Source organism: Anoplopoma fimbria, chromosome 5, assembly GCF_027596085.1.
Source record: "Anoplopoma fimbria isolate UVic2021 breed Golden Eagle Sablefish chromosome 5, Afim_UVic_2022, whole genome shotgun sequence".
In the NCBI taxonomy this organism is placed as follows: domain Eukaryota; kingdom Metazoa; phylum Chordata; class Actinopteri; order Perciformes; family Anoplopomatidae; genus Anoplopoma; species Anoplopoma fimbria.
In genome coordinates, this window is record NC_072453.1 from 1,127,035 (window position 1) to 1,148,432 (window position 21,398).

The 21,398-nt window shown below is 42.6% G+C and overlaps 1 protein-coding gene across 1 annotated transcript; it reads left to right on the plus strand.

Annotated features, from left to right (window-relative positions):
* The first annotated feature begins 259 nt into the window (after window positions 1-259).
* itgb4 (integrin, beta 4) lies at window positions 260-20,803 on the plus strand. Its single transcript, XM_054598686.1, has 41 exons — window positions 260-335; window positions 926-1,008; window positions 1,531-1,632; window positions 1,778-1,982; window positions 2,072-2,168; window positions 2,294-2,465; window positions 2,751-3,014; window positions 3,117-3,206; window positions 3,351-3,473; window positions 4,459-4,626; window positions 4,733-4,809; window positions 4,915-5,123; window positions 5,865-5,968; window positions 6,061-6,156; window positions 6,342-6,474; window positions 6,640-6,765; window positions 7,529-7,647; window positions 7,732-7,765; window positions 7,862-8,056; window positions 8,202-8,305; window positions 8,390-8,448; window positions 9,192-9,215; window positions 9,333-9,481; window positions 9,636-9,815; window positions 9,939-10,087; window positions 10,246-10,453; window positions 10,565-10,882; window positions 11,503-11,663; window positions 11,777-11,957; window positions 12,688-12,822; window positions 12,911-13,093; window positions 13,197-13,325; window positions 15,694-15,861; window positions 15,956-16,105; window positions 16,529-16,663; window positions 17,142-17,291; window positions 17,451-17,639; window positions 17,759-17,914; window positions 18,041-18,205; window positions 18,960-19,079; window positions 19,173-20,803. Exons 1-41 carry the CDS (start codon window positions 260-262, stop codon window positions 19,301-19,303), a joined length of 5,817 nt encoding a protein of 1,938 aa, XP_054454661.1. The 3' UTR covers window positions 19,304-20,803.
* Window positions 20,804-21,398: the final 595 nt, after the last annotated feature.

Consider the following 21,398-nt stretch of genomic DNA (forward strand, 5'->3'; position numbering starts at 1 on the left):
AGTGTCTTTCTGATCTGTACCACTATCAGCTCCTTTACACAAAGGGTGCAGACGGCAAGTGGAGTGTTTGGGCCTGTTCACTTTCTCCCGGGCTTGACTGAGGGAAAAGTACAGGCGTTTCAAGTTACACCTTTAGTCTGCAGAGATATGACCAAGGGAGAAAGCTATTTCTCTCTCTCTGTACCAGTGGATTTTAGCTGGACACTGTTCATATGACAATATTAATGTATGCGTTTGTGTTTGTGTTGTCAGGAAGGAGATGGGGAGATGGACGTTACATCTCTCAGTGGGGCTCGGGCTTCTAGCCGTCCTGTTGACCTGCTGTTACGCTGAAGGTGAGAAAGCCCTGAGTCATAGCTAATCACTTTATGTCACTATAAGTTATTTATTCACAATTAATCTGTGTCCTAAACAGGATAGTTGTCGATCAATCACTTACCATATTTTTTAGGTTTAAAAGGTTTTCATCAAAGTTAAGAGGTTAGTTTAGAGTGAGTGAGTCATAAATTAATTAAGTCATTTATCAGAGAAAGTTCCTGACCGTCTCTGTTTCAAGCCTCTGAAATGTAGGGATTTCCTCGTTTTCACTGTTCATAGAACTGAAAATCGGGTGAACTTGAAGACTTCACCTTGACCTGAGATTGTTAATCGGCTTTGTCACTAACTTCTGGAAATATATAGACTCGGTAATTGTTTGATCAAAAATATAATATTATGATCTAATATAATACATTGTCATCAATAGTTCAATAATAATGATAATAGATTCAGCCTTAAACTTAATAAAGCTCACTTAACCCAAGATTTTAGACAGATGTGTGTATGGCATACATTATATTATTATTGATGGCTACAGTTTGTGACGTATTCCAGCTATGCTTCATGTGTTTGATTCTGACTTTATGACCCCCCCACCCCCCCACAGAGAACTACTGCCTTGAAGCCAAGGATAAGGACTGTTCAGAATGCCTGCAGGCGGGGGTAGGCTGTGCCTACTGCCTTGATGAGGTGAGAGCACAAAACAGCAGGAGTATAAAATAACTGGATTCAAATATGTCAATCAAATCGAGACAAATCATAAGGGCTGTGGCATTCTTCAGGGAGAAATACTTCCTTATTTTGCCCTGCTAACGTTGTCCAAAAATTCAAAATGTTCTGCATGATAGCAAGACCACAGAATTCCAATTTATAATATTAGATATATAATTGGCAATTGTACCACAACCTACTAGCTTTTTTTGGGAGCTTTCAGCTGTATGTTATGGTCTTCATCTGAAGGTGGAGTACTTGTCATAACATAACCTATGTTTGAAACTAAAGGCAGGTTTTAATAAACAAACAAAACAAAAAGGTAACTCAAGCTTTCAACTGCATCGCCCAGGCTGTATCAGTAGATGGAGTTTGCTACCATTTTCAAAATACCATAATTAATCTTCATTTTGCATAAAACAAAAGTGATTGTTATATTAAGACTCGGCACGGTAATGTCAAAAAAGCAGAACTCACTAATCCAACTTCCTGTCTGCGCAGACCTTTGATGGCTTTCGCTGTGACCTGTCCAAGAACATAAAGGCCAGAGGCTGCAATCGTGTAACTGAATACGGATTTGAAAGAAAGATAAATATAGAAAAAGTAAGTCTTCATCACTCTCATTTCTCTCCCAAACATTCCTCCATCCTTAAGTCGTGAATGTATGCCGTTGTTTTAAATCAAAAAGTATGAAGTCGTGACTTGTTTCCCCTTGTGCTTCCTCTCCGTCGCCCCTCTCGCTGCTCAGGATGAAAGAATCAACATGAAAGTTCAGCAGTCTCAAGTGTCGCCACAGCAGATAAGCATGCGCTTTCTGCCAGGAGAGGAGAAGCGGGTGAATGTGGAAGTGTTTGCTCCACTCAAAGGCCCTCTGGACCTTTATATTCTTATGGACTTCTCCAATTCCATGGCTGACGATTTGAACAACTTGAAGAAGCTGGGCACAAAGATGGGTGAGCGTCTTTGTATTGGCAACTTGTTGTGCCGACTGACAAGTATATTGTGGCGGTAATGCTGATGGCGAGTGTATTTTTTTCTGTAGCTTCACATTTTCAACAAGAGTCAGACGACTTCACCATCGGGTTTGGAAAGTTTGTGGACAAAGTGATTGAGCCCCAGACGGACATGAGACCCTCCAAGTAAGCGGGAAAATGTCCCATGAACACATTGAAGAAAGTTAAGCACATATTTACCGTAGATAAACCTAAATGCCATTTTGCTTGTCTCTCTCCTTTTTTTGTCCATCCATCTTCCACCTACTCAGACTTCTTAAGCCGTGGCCCAACAGCGACCCACCGTTCTCTTTCAAAAACGTCATCAAGTTGACCAACAACGTAACTTTCTTTACTAGTGAGCTCCAAAAGGAGAGAATATCTGGGAACCTGGATGCTCCTGAAGGAGGTTTTGATGCCATATTGCAGGCTGCAGTTTGTGGGGTTAGTAAGAATGTTAAATACAAAACATAATGTGCCTACATATGGGTGGCAACAATAGATTAAAAAAAGGGCTAAATCTTGCTTAGTAATTCTCTGTTAGCCGGACTTTTACATATCTTTCACATTCAATCCCTTGCCAAATAAGTTTACACAATGCTATAGTGATTATAATTGTTACTTTAGGCCGCAATGGCTTCTGCTCAGCAAAAGTTGCATCTTTTAATCTCTTTTTAAACTCTCTACTTACCACTGTCCGCTAACATTTTGTTGGTATTCTTATTGTAGGATAAGATCGGCTGGCGTAAACACAGCACGCATCTCCTGGTTTTCTCCACGGAGTCCGCCTTCCACTACGAGTCAGACGGTGCCAACGTGCTTTCGGGTATCATGGCACGCAACGACGAGGGCTGCCACCTAGACGCAACAGGCAAATACACACAGGATATACACCAGGATTACCCTTCAATACCAACACTGGTCCGTCTGCTGGACAAACACAACATCATTCCCATCTTTGCTGTCACCGACCACTCCTTCTCGTATTACCAGGTCCGTGGGCTTTAGTTATTCAGCTTTCATTGAAACATGGAGTCTTAGGTCAGAGTTGAGGTCATGGATTAATTTTGGTATTGTGCATGATTCTCTGTTTAGAAACTCCAAGCGTACTTCCCCATCGCTGAAGTCGGTCTGCTGCAAGAAGACTCATCTAACATCCTGCCAATCATGGTTACTGCCTTCCAGGTAAAACGTCACCTCATCTGACAATTGTCAGGTGGAAAGGGACGTTTTTTTCGTTGCTTTCTGTTGTTGCTGGCACTCTGTTGACAATCGAGTCAAATCGTTGCGCAAACTTCTGCTTGCTGACATTTTCATTTGTCCTTACAGAATATCCGTTCTAAGATGAGGATCAGTGCAGATGGCGGACCCAGTGCTTTTGAGGCAAAGTTCTTTGCCACTAATGGAAGCATTTCACCACACGGGAACTTTGATTTCACGCCTGGTGAAATAGTAAGAAAACAAAACGAGAAACAACTGAAAAACACAAACCTACATGGCGTTAGAAAACCAAATGTTGTCTTTTTAAGCTGATAGTACTTACTTAATATAACAATATATTAATTATTTTCTAAAGGCAAGGCATTGTTTTTTCATTCACTGGTCAATTTTGAGCTTTGGGGTTATTTTCTTCCCTAACATGTCTTCTTTCAGACTACTGGAAAGAAAACATCCAAAAATAAATATTATGGTTTTTTGCTTTGTCTATTTGTGTCTGTAGATTTCTCCTAAATTTGCCTAAAGTTAAGATTAGACAATGCCTAGTTTGCATATTTAAATATTATATTTCAGAAAACTTGCAAAACAAACTAAATAGAAAAACTACTATATTTACCTTACTCCAAGACAAAAGATAAATCACTCAATTAGTTAAAAAAAAAAGCCAGCCATCTCGAGGATCACATGTCCTCTTGGAGTACACTTATTTATTAACTAAAACAAGAAGCTGTCACATAGAACCTGTCAAATGGATCAAAAACAAAAAGCAAGTTCTTCCTGCAATTGTAAGGAGATATGTAGATTTTAATTATCCCTTCTTCTAACTTTACTAAATATCTAAACATAATTAGGTACAACTGTACTTAAATAGTATTGGACTCGGAGAAAGGTAGAAATGTAAATCATATGTTCCCTCAAATCTAGTCATTCAGGGGTTGATTCTCTAACCAACATTTGAATTATTGTCTCAGTATGTCCATACAATTCAGCCATCAAATGAATAATGAGTTCATACAAAATATTACTCAATTAAGCTAATGATTGACTTAAATTAGTTTTTATGTCAGCTTTTTCAGGCTCTTTAATTTTAATCACAAACTCCAATATTGTCCTAATTTGTGGATGTAAGTAACTCTGTTAATGCTAAGACCTAGACAGCTAATTGCTTAAAGTGCACACAGATGCTCTAACATTGTGTGTTTGTGTGTGTGTTCACCAGGGCAAGCTCCAGATGCAGCTCAAAGCCCCGCGAATGTACAACAAGCAATCGGTCTGTCAGATGAATCCGGCCGATAAAGAGGGGACAGTGAAAGTCAAACCTTCAACCTTCAACACTGCCGTCAATGTTAAGGCCTCGATTATTTGTCCAATCTGCGATTGTGAGAAGGTAGACGCACAGATTGACACCGAAGCACACAAAAAGTCGAGGTGAAGCCACATACACACCTGTTTGTAGAGCAGATTCATCCCACTGTCTTCTACCTTTCCTCCAGGTTGTCATCAGTACAGCAGCCAGGTGCCATAATCGAGGTGACCTTGTGTGTGGGAAGTGTCGCTGCTTCTCTGGCTGGTGAGACTCATTATTATTATTTCTTACAAAATATATTTCACCTGAGGGACTGTTTCAGGGCTCGAGGTTTGATGAGGTCATGGTTTGTCTCTGTGTCTCCTTCAGGGTGGGTCCCTTCTGTAACTGCTCAGCAGGTTCCTCAGCTCTTGACACCAGCCTGTGTACAGGTCCACAAATGAAGGACCCTTGTTCAGGCCGTGGGGAGTGCATGGCGTGTGGAACCTGTGTGTGCTACAACCCGGATCAGTTTGAAGGACAATACTGTCAGTACGACAAGACCCAGTGTCAAAGACATGGAGGATTCCTCTGCAATGGTACGACAATTTTTGGTTGTTTAATTGGTGATTAAGGGTGAATGTATGTGTATGGTGTCACTTTCACCGCCTCTATGTATGTTCCGTTTCTTTGCATAAACTCAATGGCATAGGATTGGTTTTAGAAGTGAATGTATGACTTGTTTCTGCTGCCCACAAGTGGCAAAAAGAAGTTTAGTTTAAATACATTTTCACAGATGTTATGTTCCTGCTAATGAAAAAGTTGCCATTTGTTTTTTAACACTTTAAGATACTATTTATCCTGGTGAGAAAATCTAAGGATTCTCATGTGACAGCTCATTCATTTTTTCCCCCGAAATAATTTTAGGCTAAACCCCAAGTGACACATTACAATCATTTGATAAGCTGTCTCATTTGTCAATGAGTGCTAAATTCCATAGCTGTTAAATGAAAATTTTGTTTCAAATTAATCATTTTAAGGATAATAAAGCATGGCATTCCTTGCTTCTTTTCCATATAAACAAACATAAGGTCAAAAAACCCAAGAAGAAGACTTTTATTTAAATATTAAATAAAATTGGAAAACCTTTATTAATTAAAATAATTATAATTACAATAACTAATTAATACAAAAATATTACTACTACTAATGATAATAATATTAATCATTTTAATAATTATTATAACAATACAAATAGTCTTAGACAAAAAGTCTTCAACTTCTCCACAACTTACTGCATAAATACTACAGTGTAATCTCATTCTTTCTTCTCTCATCAGACCGTGGCTCCTGTGTCATGGGTGGGTGTGTGTGTGCTGAGGGCTGGACGGGCATGGCCTGCGAGTGTCCCAAGAGCAACCAGACCTGTCGGGACAGCCAGGGCGTGAGTAGAGCCAACAGTTTGTGTTAGTAGATGATGTTGTCATGTCACATTGAACGTCTTCAGGAGCCTGACTGTGTCTTTATCTGCACCAGGCTGTCTGCAATGGGCGAGGTAAATGTGTCTGCGGCCGCTGCGAGTGTCCCAAGACTGACTTTGTGACGACTTCAACCTGTGAGCCAAATTTCGATGTGGGTGGATGTAATGTTTAGATATGTGTATTTATGTCTCAATGAACGTCACCTGCAACACTATTTCTAGTTGTGTTTTTGCTTTTTCAACTACACTCAATGCCTCATTCATTGAGTCCCGCCTGACCTTCTTTTGATGTGTTTGTGTGTGTGTGTGTGTGTGTGTGTGTGTGTGTCGTGTCTAGACCCGGACTGGAGTGTGTGAAGCGACGAGGAATTGCGTCGAGTGTCAGGCCTGGAAAACAGGAGAGAAGAAAGCGAAAGAGGAATGTGCAAAGTGCCCCTTCAAAATTGTCTTGGTGGATGAACTCAAAGACGGTATGCACATCTAAGAGGAGCAAACTGACTGTTATTATTGAATGTTTAATTATCCACTACAATGTCAACTATCATCGTCTTTGAGGTTGTAATGATGATGCCACTATTGATACTATAGCAGCAATGCTCAGAAACATTCATGTGTGCCTATGTATGTGTTTTCAGTGAAGAAGGTGTTGGATTCGTGCAGTTACCGTGATGAGGAGGACGACTGTATGTACCACTACACTGTCGAAAACCCCAAGGATCCCACAGTTAAAGACCTGGAGGTCCAGGTGCTGAAAAAGAAAGGTGAGCTGCAGGTTGGATATGTATCATATGTGCTCTGTGCTCTCATGTTAGCAGCTGATGTATCATTTATTAAAACACTTGAAACCTGTGATTTAGAAGGTGTTTTCTCTGAATCAAGCTTTAGTGCTCAAAGTAGATACTAGCTATGACTTACAGCTTTAAAAGCCCTGAAAAGGTTCTTCGACTCCAATTTCTTACCATGAGCGATGGGGTCTTACATGAAAACACAATTTTGGGGTTATTTCAAATGAGGGGTATTGATCAGTGTTATCTGTGTTAGGGTTAGGTGATGTTACATTCACCAACTGAAACAACATTTGAATTAAAACATAGTGACAGTTGCGGGGGTTGTTTATTTACATTTTGAGTGTTAAACTGTCAATATATATGTAACTTAGTTTTCTTTCTAACTATGATTGTGGCTCATTTGGGTGATGATATTAACGATATAGAAAAATATCCAACATGTAAAACCATGTGTTCAGGGGCTTTAAGAAATGAAAAAAAAAAAAGTATCCCTGCAGTACATAGGTGAGAGGACAGGGACGGGTACGGCCTTATGCACTGCCGTTGTATTGGTGGTGGAGGATGGATATCTTAAAAGCTAGACACCACTGGAGGTGAATGGCGACAGCAACTGCTCGCTGTCTGAAAAGACAGAAACTGTCTGAAAGCATCTAACTGGAAGCCAGCGCAAAGAGTTTTCAACAGGAGTAATGTGAGCCAGCTATGTATGATCCTACTCTTTGTGCCGAACCTTCAGATTGTCCCCCCGCCAGCCTCCTGTGGTTGCTCCCGTTTCTCTTGTTCCTTTTGTTACTGCTGGCACTTCTGCTGCTCTGCTGCTGGAAATTCTGCGCCTGCTGCAAAACCTGCTTCCAGGTATAAACACACATTTACACCCATAGATTATGAATATTTTTAAGTCTCAGTGGGAGTAATGCCTTCTGTCTTGTCTTGACACAGAGCTGTCTTGCCCTGCTGCCTTGCTGTAAGGGAGGTAAGACTTCACATGTGACATTGTGCCTTTAGATGCTTTATCCTCCCATCTGGGACCATGTTGAATTGGAGTCACCCCATGTTGCGTTCTCTCCAGGTCGTATGGTTGGCTTCAAGGAAGATGAGTATTTGCTCCGCCAGTCTCTCCTCACCTCAGACCATCTGGACACACCAATGGTGAGGACGGGCCCACCCAAAGGAACCGATGTGGTCCGCTGGAAGGTCACAGATAACGTACACCGACCACCCAATCACCCCCAGGCTCTGATAAAGCCCAACCCTAAAGAGACCAGTGAGTGCTCAGCAACTATGATACCTACCTACTGCATGTGAAACAAAAGAAGTTGGGGGCGAGGATGATGCTGGATTTTAAGATGAGATGATGTCACTCTAACCTCTGTTTGCCTTCTTTTCATGGTTGCTCTCTCCCCTTGCAGTCCAGTTCCCGCTCTCTCTCCGGCTAAACAGGCTGTTCTCTGAGAACCTGTCTCGTCCCGAATCCAGAGATGCCGAACAGCTCCGCAAGGAAGTGGCCGACAACGTGAGTGTGTTTACGTTTATCCGTGGGCACGAGTGTATGAATGATGAACGCATCACTGAGTACTTCACTTGTTCTTCTGTCCAGCTAAATGAGGTGTACAAGCAGATCCCTGGTGCCCAGAAAGTGCAAAAAACCTCATTCCGGTAAGATGTGTTGAACTACATGTTTAGTTACATACAGTATGTTCCTTGAAAAGAAACCTTTTTATATGGATGTCCAATCAGTGTTGATGGTAAATGTAGTCGACTGAAGCAATAAAATCCTCACTGTGGGGCATATTGAGCGAGACAGCCAAGAGCTCCTGCTGGCAGAGCCTTGCCGCGGTGCCTACATGTTCCAGGTTGCATTGCTGGTGCTGGCCATATCTTCTTGAATGACTAATGCAGCTGCAGCCTTGGCCTCTCTCCGCTGCATTTCTTCTGCCGTAAACTCTAGCTAAAATAAATACATCTGAATAGCCGCAACATCAAAAACACTAAAATGTTGCTTCTTCCATCCTCTACACTCATAATTTGGGATGTCATTCATTGCTGTTTGCAATACAAGCAAAGAGAGCAAGGAAATGCATGACTACCCTGACTACTCAGATAAATTCAAGCTGAAATAGCCTGTAGTACTTCCTTCCATCAAGCTACGTCACTGTCACGTCAAATGACGGCGCTGGATGCAGGAAGAACAACAGATTTTGCGTTTGCTAACTTTCGCCGTCACTATAGCACTGAGGAATTTATTGTTTCAATCAACTCCATTGACCATCAACACAGATTGGACATCCACATAAAAGGTGGCACAGGTCCCTTAAACTGTTTTCGGACTGAATTCAGTCGTAATTGTAAATCATAAATGTATTTTATGCACTGAATAACACCTGTTTTGATCCTTGCAGAATGCAGAGAAATGCCGGAAAAAGGTAACATTCTGATTGATACATTGAAATACAATACAGGACATCGCCAGAGTTTATTGTCTTTTGAAAGACGCTGAGGTCATGCATGTCTAACTTCTCTGGCCCTCCTGTGCTCTTCAGGCAGGACTACACCATCATGGACACCGTCCTATCTGCTCCTCGCAGCAGCTACCCTGATATCGTCAAACTCACTGAGAAAAATGTCCAGTCTGGAAACATACATGATCTCAAAGTGGTGCCCGGCTACTACACTGTGGCCACAGACAGAGGTGATTGTTAACTATTTCCGTGTGGGGATGAAAGCAAAACTTCAAATGTTCAGTTCGTAGCAAAGATAAGCGAAACAATTCCTGATCTCACTGAACAGCCTGTGTTTTCAATCTTGCGATAAATCTCGCCGTCTCATCTGCTCTCCTTCTGCAGAGGCTGCAGGAGCCATAGAGTTCCAAGAAGGTGTTGAGTCAGTAGACGTCCACGTGCCGCTCTTTGTCAAGGATGAAGATGATGACAAGAAGCAGCTGCAGGTGGAGGCCGTAGATGTGCCACTGGGCATCGCTGAGATTGGAAAACGTTTGGTCAACATCACCATCATCAAAGAGCACGGTGAGAGAACTCAGACTTTGTAGATTTGCACTTCAAAATCCTATTTGAGCTTTGTGTGTAAGAAGAAGCGTATAATCTTCACTGTGGATTGCTCTAATGGAGTCTCCTCTTCCTCTTTCCCAGCCACCAGTGTCTTCTCGTTCCTCCAGCCGGCCTACACCTACAGCAGGGGGGACGGAGTGGCCAACATCCCGATCAGCAGAGAGATCATAGAAGATGGACGCGCACAGGTCACCTACCGCACACGGGACCTCACAGCCAAGGATAAGAAGGTGAGCTGGTGTACTGCCTTACATTTAGCATGGTATCCTCATACCTACAAGAACATTTGGACTTGCTACCTATAGTTGACATCTGGAATGAATGGGCTGAAGCCAGTTTGTAGTGACTAGGACTGCATTCCTAATCAGTTCTTTTTTGTGTATTTAAGGACTATGTGGCTATGGAAGGAGACCTGACCTATAATCCTGATGAGACCCAGAAAACTGTGCCTGTTCGTCTGCTTGAGCTGAGCGAAAAAGATGGCCTCCTGGAAGACAAACAGGTCAAGCAGTTTGTAATGGATCTCAGCAACCCGCGGCAGGGCGCCAAGCTTGGACGATACCCGAGAACTACTGTCACCATCACAGACCAGCCAGGTGAAAGAAACTGAAGAGGCTTCACATCAGCGCTTCTTCACCCTTGTTCCAATCCAAAGCACTGATTGCTAAAGTTTCTTCTCTTCCTTTACATTATCTTGTTTTACCCAGAGCCCAGTGTGATGATGTTCAAAAAGGGCGCCCAGAACTTCAGCACATCTGACACAACCTACACCATCCCTGTGGTCCGCACTCGCAACCAGGACAGCACCGCCACAGTGAAATGGCGCACCAAGAAGGCCCAGCGCTTTGACTTATCCGGCCCTCTGAAGTTTAGTCCTGGAGAGACGGAGAAGAGCATAGTGATCGACCCGAGGGCCCACCCTGGCTCAGTCCAGCCAGAGACCATCCAACTGGAGCTGTTTGACCCAAGTAGCAACGCTACTATCGGAGACAGGAAGACAACCCTTGTCAATGTCGGTGCTGGAAGTAAGGTTCAGAGTCTTTCGTCGCACAATCATGGCAATTTGTAGAGTTTCTGGTCATTGTGGTGTTTCAGATTTTATATAATAATAATAATACATTTATTTATATAGAACCTTTAAAAACAGAGTTTACAAAGTGCTTTGACCGATAAAGCAGAAAAAGCAAGGCAAAAAACCAACAGAAAGCTCAACAATGAGGCCCAAACCTATATAAAACAGTACAATATTTAACATGGTAAAACCAATCGATACGATAGAAATGAACTAACAAATAAAATAAATAAAATACATGTCAAATAATATAGTCAAATAATTTAGTCAAATAATTTAGTAAAACCAATAAATAAAGCATTAAAGCAGGACATCACATAAAAGCCATTCTGTAAAAATGGGCTTTAGTAAGTGATTTAAAAGAGATTACTGATTCTGCGAGCCTTCTCCTCAGGGAGGCCGTTCCAAAGACGAGGGGCCCTGATGACTATATATTTTGGGGCCTGACCCATACGTGCTTTAAAATTGATCAGTAAAATCTTAATATCAATGAGAAAAGGGAACATTCTGAAGAAAGTGTCCTGTATCTGGAAAATGTTTGATTCATCCTGTCACTTCTTCCACTTCCTGCAGTTCCCAAATCTCCGTTGCAACAGAAGGGGTACTTAAACCAAAGTGCCACTTCCCCTGGCGGTCGCCTTCTCGCCCCATCAAACCTTAAGGCCAAAGCAACCGGACCCAGAAACATCCGCCTCAACTGGGACCAGGCGTCTGGTAATCCCTTGGGGTACAAGGTACAGATCAAATCTACATGTTGAGAAGCTTCAACTTGGGTTCATCACAATCATTTACATCGGGCACTGTATTCCTCAAAACGCTGAATCTTATCTTCCCTTGTACACTTCAGGTGAAGTATTGGATCTATGGCGACCCAGAGAAAGATGCTCAGGTCTTAGATGTGAAGACCACTCAAGCTGAGTTGACAAACCTGTACCCCTATTGTGACTACGAGATGAGAGTTTGCAGCTACAACCAAATAGGAGATGGCTCTGATACAGACATTGTTACCTGTCAAACACTTGAGGATGGTAATTACTGAAAGTTCATTGAACTGCTGTTAATGCAAGATTTTTACCCTATTCACCTGCAGTAACTTCAAAATGTATTGAATTTTACAATACATATCTTCAAAGGACATTTTCTCTAAATTAGTTTGATCTCACTCTGAGCCAGAAATCTTGACTTCAGTAGCATTTACAAGCACCAAAGCTTTAGGTTTCATTCCTATCGTTATTCTGAAAGTTTTACTGAGGGATTTGGTTATACATCATTCATAGCTTGATATATAAAGCATTTATTGATAAAACATGGCAAATTTTATGAATATTTTATGGCTGTTGACAGTATTTTAAATGATGGAGTGATACAAAGAGATATTCAAAATTCCCTCTGTATAAATCTATGACTCTTAAACCAAATGAAACAAGAATTTTAACCTGGCTTTATCCAATGTTCAGATTTCGGTTTTTGGAAAGGAAGTCATCGTTGCATTACAATCAGTAGTAGGATAACTAGCATAACTTCCACAAATTACAGCTTTAGGGGGACAAATATTACATTAAAGTGAACTGCCATTCCTTTGTAACATACTGGAACATACATACAAAAGTTACACCTGGCAGTTACCCCTTGGTAATATTTAATAACAACTCCTCTCTACATGAGAACGATTTTGTGGTGCAACCTGTTACAGTTTAGTAATGAGTGGTACTCCAAGTTTGACCTTACAATCGCTCCCTGTTCCATTTTTTCCTCCAGCGCCTGGTGAACCTGGACGTCTAGCCTTTAATGTCATCAGTCCAACTGTCACTCAGGTCAGCTGGGCAGAGCCTGCAGAGACTAATGGCAACATTACGGCTTATGAGGTCATCTACACACCCATCGATGATGAACGTAAGTAAAAGTTCCACCTAAAAATGTAACTGCTGTACAGATAGTTGCATGATGTCATTTTCACCATCTCGCATTGCTCTCTTCGCAGAGCCGGTGGGCGCCGCTAAGAAAGTAAAGATCGACAACCCCAAGAAGCGAATGCTGTTGATCGAGAACCTCCAGAAGTCTCAGACCTACCAGTACAAGGTCCGTGCCATGAACAGCATAGGCTGGGGCCCCTTCAGAGATGCCACCATCAACCTGGCATCACAGCCCACTAGACCCATGTCCAGTAAGTCGCGGGGGCAAACACAGCTCTGGAACACTTCCAGTCGATCTGTAGTTCTCTCTGGAAAAAAAAAGGGAGTCATTTCCATCTCTTTCTGTCCCTACAGTTCCCATCATTCCAGATATCCCTATTGTGGATGCAGAGGCAGGAGACGAGTATGACAGCTACCTGATGTACAGCAATGAGGTGATGAAGTCCCCCACAGGCTCCAAGACACCCAGCGTCTCTGGTGATGGTGGGTACCCCAGAGCCAAAACCACAAGCTACTTATAACAGCTAACGGTGTAATTACATTGTTCTAGTGCTCTATATATTTTTGCTCTGGAAAGATGGATGTGAGAGATCACTACAATATGGATCCAATTGTTTCAATCCACATTCTAGGTGCCCTCCGGCAATCTTGTTTCTTTCTCGTAGCCAAGTGTTTAGCCCACGTGTTCATGCAGTATGTGCAATGGTGTCATTGCTTTGTTCAGAAGGAGAGGGAATGAAGTGTTGGTCATAGCTGTGCTGTTGGGAAAACCCCCCAGTTTGTGAGACTCCTTTTTAAAAACCTAAGGACTTCTGTCTCTTTCTCTTTTCTCACTATTTTCTCTGTGACATTAATATTCTTCCTAATTTTTTTAACGAGTGGCATTTAGGAAGAGCTGGAGGATTTGTGAAGCTCAGGGCTGACCTCATTCTCGCGTCATCTGGCGGGCATTTTTGCCTCCAGGCAACACCCCAGCCAGGCAGCAACAAAATGTGCTTCCAATATATCCCCAGATAGGAGTGCTTTACGATCACAGACCGCAAGGCCTTCCCTCGTCAAATCTGCTGTCACCCTCCCACTTTCTGCAGCCGTTTTTGTGCTCTTTTCTCTGGAAGTTAATGCAAAGACATTTTGGGCCTCTGTGACATAAACCAATGTATATACTTCTATAGTATATTATGCAATCCCACTTTTTTTGTAAAGTAATGTATAGTAAGGCCAGCCCTTGATACTTCTCCGCTACAAATCTATCCTTCGCCTGCTTGCTTCTCCCCCATGACCCCCCAAACACAAGGCTGGAAATATGTCAAGTTGGTGGGGTCCAACCTGGATCTCCGTTCGGTGTCGTGGAAAAAGCGAGTGGACATCATCCCCAGTCGGCTCAGCACAGACACAGAGGCGAGCTCAGATGAGGCCCCCCGCCCAAGCTACGCCAAAACGCCCCTGCCAGGTGAAGACCATTCCATCAGAGCCACAGATAGACAGACAGGCAGCTAGCATGCCAGCTATGATGCACGGCCAGTCAGGTGCCCGTCAAGCCAAACCGTTGTTTCTCTCTGCCTTTCCGTGATTTGATCCTGTCAGAGATATCAATATTTGTCTAATCATTTCAATTTCGGGCTTCAGTCCTTGTCCCCTTGCCCCTAGCTGGCACCTATCCCAATCTGTCCTCCCACCACCTGCCCAGAGAGGAGCTCTGGCATCAACTGCCCCACCTCCAGTTGATGAACGGGCGGGGTCTCTTTGTCTGTCCTCTCTCCATCCCACTGGGGAGGTAGTGAGCTGGAGGCATCTAGTAGGGTGTGTGTGAAGGCTTAGTTACTGTGCGGCTGTATGGAAATATTGGCTTCTTACTTAAATACAGTCTCATCACTGCTGCACAGTTTCAATGATGACGCCTTTCTTCGCAGCTGTTCATTTTTTTCCCCTTGCAGCTATATTCATATTTATCTTGTGATGCAAAGCACCTTATGAACCTGGTTTGTATAAAAATGTCCTTCTTTTCATTTGGCCGGATGCAGATTCTCCTCATAAGGGGAACTGTTCAGCCAGTATTAAATTTGTTTTCCACATGCCAAAGTAACAGCAGCAACTGTTAAGATCTGTGGTGAAAACACGTCGATGTCGCCACGTACAGGCTAAGAAAGCTAAAACTTCTCCAATTTTATCACGTGGGCCACCCGCAGACCAGCAGCTGCATTTTTAGCGACACTGGAGGCGGGGCTTAAGGGATGGCCATGTTAGTTGGTAAACTACTTATGTGCAGACTGAAAACTCTGTATGATTAGAAAGTATCAGTCTCAAGTGGATGAATGCTATTTTTTTTATTATACTGCCACCATGAGGTTTACATTTTTGACGTCTCAACTTCTATTAGATGGATTATCATTCAATTCCATACATATAGCCATGGCACCTAGAGGACAAATGATAGAATTTAGTTAGAGTCGCTTACGGGGCTATAGATAGCGGAGAAATAGTGACAGTACGACAGATGAGCCGAACAGTTCAGCAGCTGCAAAAAGAAAAAAACTGGATTTGTAACTCTCATTGGCTGCAGGTGGCACAATTGACAAACTTCAAGAAACTTTTTCTTTCCTTGCCTGCAGACGGCACACATCTGCCAGTCTAAAATTTTGCTGCTGTTTTTGTAAGTGGCACCAGTAGGTCTGGAGCTACAGGTCTCAAACTGCTGGTGCTTCCTCTATAGATTGGCTGAGCCTGGTTTTGGGTGCTTGACATCAATGGCCCTGTTTTGTTCCAATCAATGTCAGGATGCTCGAATGCGAACTGCTAAATTGCCTATGTTCAGCCTTTTGACTCTTCTGGCTCCTGTTGTGGTGTTTCACAGATTACACGATGAATGGGAAATGGGACCAGAACTTCCTTTTCCCAGGAGGATCAGGGACACGCAACATGTCTTCATCGTCCTCTCCAATGTCCACTCTGAGCTCAAACTACAAAGGGGCAGGCGGCTCCTTTATCACAGACACATCCACCACCTACATGTCGGGCCAAGGTAAGATGGACGGCAGCAATTACATTGAGAAAAAACGTGGACAAAAGATTGAGATTGTTATTTGTCTTAACCAATGATCTGTCTCTTCTTGCAGGAGGCTCTCGTAGAACTGACATGATGGTAGGAGGAGTACACACATCAGAGGTTATCATGAGGAAGCGCTCAGAGAGCAGGGGTTACACAGATGAACACATCCGAGACTCTATCGTCATGGGAGATGTGTCAGGCAATTTCCCAGATCTAGGTAAGCTTCAGACCTCAGCAGGGGTTTGAGTTTATTCCAAAGTAAACGTTAAAGGACCCATGTCTTTCTCGGCAAAGAAAGATGTTACTCTGGAGTGCAATATTTGAGATGCCTCGGCAGGTAAACTGCAGGTGCATGAGGCCGACGGCTTGGACATCTGTTAGCAGGGTTGGGGCTGTTGGCTGCACAGCAGGCTTATCCACATCGACTTTGCAGGAGCTATGCTGACTATCGCTGTTTCTCCCTCCCTCCCCTTGTCTCAACTCTGCTCTGTTTGTTTTATTTGACCTCTTTCTTTACTTCACTCCCCACCTGCCCACCTCTCCCTCCTACTGGGCCACTTCCTTCATCTTCTGTGCTTCTTCTCTTTACCACCCGTTCGTCCTCCTCCTTTGCCCCCTCCCCTGCTCAATGCGCCATCAGGTGGGTTCGGCTACGCTGGGACGCAGAGCAGCTCTCAGAGCCAGTTCAGCTACAGCCTGTCTACAGGCCCGAGGGCCAGGACCGAGTCTTCAGACGTCAATGACGCCCTGTATAATTTGGACAGGGTGCTCCAGGGTGAGTCTGTGGCACACAAGCATATATGCACTGGATGTGTTTGCTGGGTGTGATGCCTAATGCAACCCCTTCTGTCATCTATATACCCGCCTCTGTGTTGGTCTCATACTTTGTCTCCCTCTCTGATCTCCTTTTTAAAGATCTCACCTGCTGTTTTATGTGGTTTGGATACCACAAATGGTTCATTTTTACAATACTGGAAACCAATTTTCAGACCAGACCAGATGTTTTTTGTTTATTTTCTGCTTTTTAAATTGTCATTAGTTTTCATATATATATATATTTTTTTTTTAAATGCTTTGGAAAAGGGTCAGAAGTATTGCAAAGTACTGAATGTGCAATTTGTTTGAATAGGTTTAATCTATACTTCCTTGTCTTTTCACACCTGGTAGTCAGAGTCATAACAGAGATACACCATTGTTTATAGTGATCATATCCAACAGTATTCTCACTCTTGTCTGTCTGTGTCACCCGTCAGATGCTCGACTGTCTCCTGGTGTACCAGACACCCCAAGCAGACTGGTGTTTTCTGCTCTCGGTCCCACTGCTCTCAAAGTCAGCTGGCAGGAGCCCCGCTGTGACAAAGACATCATGGGCTACTGTGTTCTCTACCAGCTGCTCAATGGAGGTAAACGAACCCTAAAGGGCCACTTGTTTTCATTGTTTCTGTTATAAGGAACTCACATTTTGATATAGACCCATGTATACATATATATATATATATATATATATATATACACACGAGTATTTAATGCCGATGCTTAACAACCTGTGTCCTCTCCTGTAGCTGAAGTGAAGCATATCAATGTGACCAACCCAGCAGAGAACTCTGTAATCATCCAGGATCTGCTGCCCAACCACTCCTACCTATTTAAGGTGAAGGCTCAGAGCCAGGAGGGCTGGGGTCCAGAAAGGGAGGGGGTCATCACCATCGAGTCCGCTGTCGACCCCAAGAGTCCCCTCAGCCCGATGCCAGGTACTGAATCTGTGGGTTTTTTGTCTTACAACTTCAGGACACAATGACTGTTTTAATGTTGTTTCACACATAAAATGTATCTCTTTTTATTTTGTTCTCTGTTTCGTCTTTCTCCGTAGGCTCGCCATTTACTCTGAGCACCCCCAGTGCCCCGGGCCCCCTGGTCTTCACTGCACTGAGCCCCGATTCCCTGCAGCTCAGCTGGGAGAAACCCCGTAAACCCAACGGAGACATCCTAGGATATGTAGTCACCTGCGAACAGCTGCATGGTGGAGGTGAGGCTCTCAGGAAAAAATAAATGATATATGTTTATACAGTTGGTTTGTGCATTTCCCAGGTTCCCATAAATCTTTGTTATGAAAGTATATTCTTTTCTGACCTGTGTTTCTTGATTCCTCCAGGAGACGTACGCTCCTTCCAGGTGAGCGGGGACAGCGCTGAGACCAGTCTGACCGTCCCAAACCTGACAGAGAACGTTCCCTACAAGTTTAAAGTTCAGGCTCGAACCACACAGGGCTTCGGCCCTGAGAGGGAGGGCATCATCACCATCGAGTCTCAGGATGGAAGTAAGATGAATCCTACCGACATGGCCGAATGAAACTAAAAACTGAAATGTTCATTACACCTCACAATAAGACATGAAAATGGAAAGGGTTCATCCTCTCAGGGGCCTGAATGTGTTTGTTAAATTTCAAAGTAGTTGGAAATTTTAGCCTTATGTTGGCACCAGACAAAACATCTTGGGGATCATCAATTTTTGCAGCAGGTTTCATAAAAATCAGGCCTTTAGATTTTAAATATCTTGTGTAAAATAACTGCAAAGGTGACCTGAGCATGGTACTTTAAGGGACAGTATGTTGGATTTGGTGGCATCTAAGGGTGAGGTTGCAGATTGCAACCATCTGAATACCCCTCCGCTCACTCCTCCCTGTCAAAGACTGCGCTCACGTAACCGCAGTTTCACAAGTGTGTCGGAGAACTACAGTGACCCTTAAGTAACGTTATAAGACAAGAGTTCTCTCTACGGTCAGTGTTTAGTTTGTCCGTTCTGGGCTCGTTCTATGTTAAAAACACAACTTAGTTTCAGCAGTTTATGTACTGATGAAAAGATAGTTATGACTATTATATTCCTTTTCTGCTAATAGATCCCGCTAAATGCTGCACACGCTTTAACAGCTAAGGTGTACCAAAAAAATGTAAGGTTCATTCTCTGGGAACCATGCATTTCAACAGCAAGTAGTATAGAAATTAGGCCATTCTTTTTGTGATAATTTAGTTAACCATATTCTAAATATTAATTTTATTCCTCGCTCCATGTAGGCGCTTTGTCTCAGTACAACAGCCAATCAATGTCGAGGAGGGAAGTTTTCCAATTGCCAACAGAGGTCAGTACGCGGACCAACGTCTCCCAGTCCATGATCAAGGAGCCATTCTTCTCAGGTACAAATTAAGCTTCAGTTTCAGTTCTGTTCTCCTTAAAAAACATAAATAAGATACATTCACACATTGACACTAACTGCTCTTCTCTAACAGACGGGATGATGATGACCTCACAGCACACAGAGACCAGCGGAATGGTGACCCGTCAAGTCACAAAGGAAGTGGTTCAGAGGAGCGTCGTGGGAGGAACCATGGTCACAAAGAAGATGTTCTATGAATCATAAGGTCTTATTTAACTTCGCCGAAAGTAACCAGCCAAAGGTCTACCACGATGAGGAACGGTACCTGAGATTCTCTTTTAAAAAGAGTCGGCTCGAGTCCGCTCACACGCTCTGCAGTGTATGTTTTTTATAAGCGAGGGTGGATTCTGCAATTCAAAAAAGGTTTCATGTAATAAATAGATGGAGAGGAGGCCGTTTCCTCATGTCTGTTACAAACCATGGCCACATTCCTCCATAGATGAGGATCGTTTTAACATTTACCTTCATTTTCACGGTTGCTTCTGATGTAATTAATTGAGGTTTCTTTCCACACTCAACTTGCTTTGCAAGGGGGCCAAGGACAGGAGGTCAGGGGCCAGTTAATAAACCCTTACCCTAACCCTTTTTTTGATAAACAAGCTCTATTTGTCTATTTTGATGCTTTTTTTTTTATTGCACTCAGGCACCTTACATTCATTAAAAGTACAACAAAACATCCCATTTTTTATGTATTTCATTCTTATGGTCATCTTTCCTCCGATTCATAAATTGGGTATCACTGACTAAGCAAATCATTTAGTCTTAGACTCCCTCTGTTGGTTCAGGTCTGGTAAACACACTGCCGCTTTAAATCAGGGCTGGCACGGGCCAGTAATCTGACTCTTGTTCAGTAATCCAAAGTGACCTTGGCCCCTTGTCTCCTGTCCTCCACCTGTCTGTAAGAGATGTTCTGTCTGTGTGCGAGGTGTTTCAACTGTTTCAGGTTAAACCCACCACTTTCCAACTACACCGTCCTCTTGAGGTGTAAGAGAGATTGTTTTGAAATCGATGTGGATGTTTCTTAAGGTTCATTATATTTTCACCTAGGTTGCCTTATCCTGAGTGATCAAGAGAAAACTTAAAAGTGGTGGATTTGGGACTTTTGTTTATAGATTTGTATTATATTAATGTGTGGGGAAAAAAAATCCAAGCATATTTAATACTTTTTCAGACTTTTACTTAAGCAAACTGACGTTAAATGTAATGCCAAATATAGAGGTATTCTCTCAAACAGGTTGGTGTTGTGTTGCTCATTCCTATGCACATTTCCTTACTGACGAACACAATTTTACATGATGAAAAATCTATTAGATGTAACATGTTCTCATGTTTTTTGTATTTGGTAAGAAATTTTATTCTCAACGTGGTAAACACTGCTTCAAGATGATATTTTTTATATGCTTCTTTACTCTGCAAGGCCATTGTATTTTGCATTTTTGATTTGTTAACATTCAAACAATGAGATCTTGATATTTTAGAGAAATGGTATATAAAGACAGAAAGATTGTATTTGCTTCAATGCAAGTCCTACTGTATTTTGGCTCCACATTTCGTTGAGAATGCTTTTGTAAAACATATTTTGAGAGGATATGTTTGTCAGAAATAACATGATGTGGATAAGTGGATGAACCTCTCACCAAAAACACTATCAGTGAAGTATTCACATACTTTTGATCAGCATGTATCACTTACCTTTAAGCATCTGACCACCTACTTTTTTTGTATGTCAGTTCTATTTCAGAATAAAGATTTGAAATAAATACATTTGTATGGTTCTCTAGATCTGCATCTGTGACCACTGACGACAAGTTAGAGCATTTGCAGTTTATTTATTCATGTTTGGGGGGTGGGGGGGGGGGGGGTGGGGGGGCATCTTAATATTGCAGGAGAAAAAAGCGAACAGAGCGAGACTTAACTCATCACATGCATCAACCCAGTCTGTAATTATGTGCCTTTTGCATGTTAGCAAGCCCACAGTTTCACTGCACTGAAGCTCTACGTAGCTGGTCGCACATCCTTTCACAGGGCCTTCATGCTTTTATAACACTTGTGAAGTTAGTTTGCCAGTTTCAGCTCTAACTAAGTAATAAAAAAGTAATAAAATAAAAATAAAAACATCCATATCTGCATTGTGGCATGAGAGCATTGCAAATAGAGTTTAGATGTTAAAAAATAAATACATAAAAACATGGGTCTTTTGGGTTGATGACGTCTAAAACCTCTCAAAGCGTATTGGACAGTGTGGGAAAGACTTCTCCATTCAGCTGTTGACCAAACAGCCTTGAAAATATTCATCCTT

Coding starts and splice junctions, on each gene's coding strand:
- itgb4 (XM_054598686.1), top strand. CDS start 260: ATGGGGAGATGGACGTTACATCTCTCAGTGGGGCTCGGGCTTCTAGCC. Junction 11,958..12,687: donor CTGTCAAACACTTGAGGATG/GTAATTACTGAA, acceptor TTTTTCCTCCAG/CGCCTGGTGAACCTGGACGT. Junction 17,292..17,450: donor CTACCAGCTGCTCAATGGAG/GTAAACGAACCC, acceptor CCTCTCCTGTAG/CTGAAGTGAAGCATATCAAT.